Consider the following 843-nt stretch of genomic DNA (forward strand, 5'->3'; position numbering starts at 1 on the left):
CGCGTTCCCGTGGGGGCTTTCCTCGTGTTCGCAGAAGCAGCGGGCCCCACCCCCGGGGTCACCTGTGCTGCCAGCAGCACGCCAGGCTGTCAGGGGGGTTTCCTTTGAGAGCAGTGCAGCATGGAGCCTCTGCATCCCCGCCCCGGGGATAAATCTATGGATCTAGAGCTGCAGCAAGACGCACTGGAGCTGCAGGAGAGTCAGAGTATTCAGAATCCTCAGCAGCAGCAGTTTCCTAATGGGTTCGTGCAACACCAAGCAGCCGATCTTCTTACTGAACCACAGCAGCAGCAGCAGCAGCAGCAGCAGCAGCAGCAGCAGCAGCAGCAGCAGGAGCAGTATCTGCCTCAAACAGAGTTATTTCAGAGCGTTGAGGGCCCCCGTCGCGCTCGTCGTCAATCCTTTACTCTTCAGTCTCTACCTATGCCTGGCCCGGGGCCCCTGCAGGTCCCGGGGCCCCTGGACCTGGAGCTGGTGCAGGGGGCCCCCCACGAGGTACTGCCGCAGCCAAAGAGGATAGAGGGGGCCTCCCCACTGGGTGGTTCTAGCAGCACGTTGCTGGGGCCCCCCGCCCCTTCTTCTTTCCCTTTGCTGCAGCAGCTGCAGGAGGCACCAACAAACCAAAGCGACTGTATAGCTCCTCTTTCTATCGTTCCTCTTCCTACTTTTGTTGGGGTTCCTCTCCCTGTATCTACAGAACAAAACAAAGCCCCACCAGCTGCTGCTGCATGCACCTCGCCGCACTCTCTCTCCGTCTCACTCACTGTGCTGCAGCACCCCAAAGACCCTACCAGCCCAAGTAATATATATATATATATATATATATATATATATATATATATA

General features: G+C 57.1%; 1 protein-coding gene across 1 annotated transcript in view; it reads left to right on the forward strand.

Annotated features, from left to right (window-relative positions):
* Positions 1-120: 120 nt before the first annotated feature.
* The window catches only part of EMH_0056160 (uncharacterized protein), a gene marked incomplete at both ends in the record, with an annotated part of 1,363 nt that continues 640 nt past the window's right edge, over positions 121-843 (forward strand). The window contains one exon of the mRNA XM_013497329.1: positions 121-799. Coding sequence (XP_013352783.1) covers positions 121-799 — 679 coding nt within the window. The remainder of the gene's footprint in view (positions 800-843) is intronic.

The sequence above is a fragment of the Eimeria mitis genome, genomic scaffold (genome assembly GCF_000499745.2).
Source record: "Eimeria mitis Houghton genomic scaffold, Emh_scaff2603, whole genome shotgun sequence".
Classification (NCBI taxonomy): domain Eukaryota; phylum Apicomplexa; class Conoidasida; order Eucoccidiorida; family Eimeriidae; genus Eimeria; species Eimeria mitis.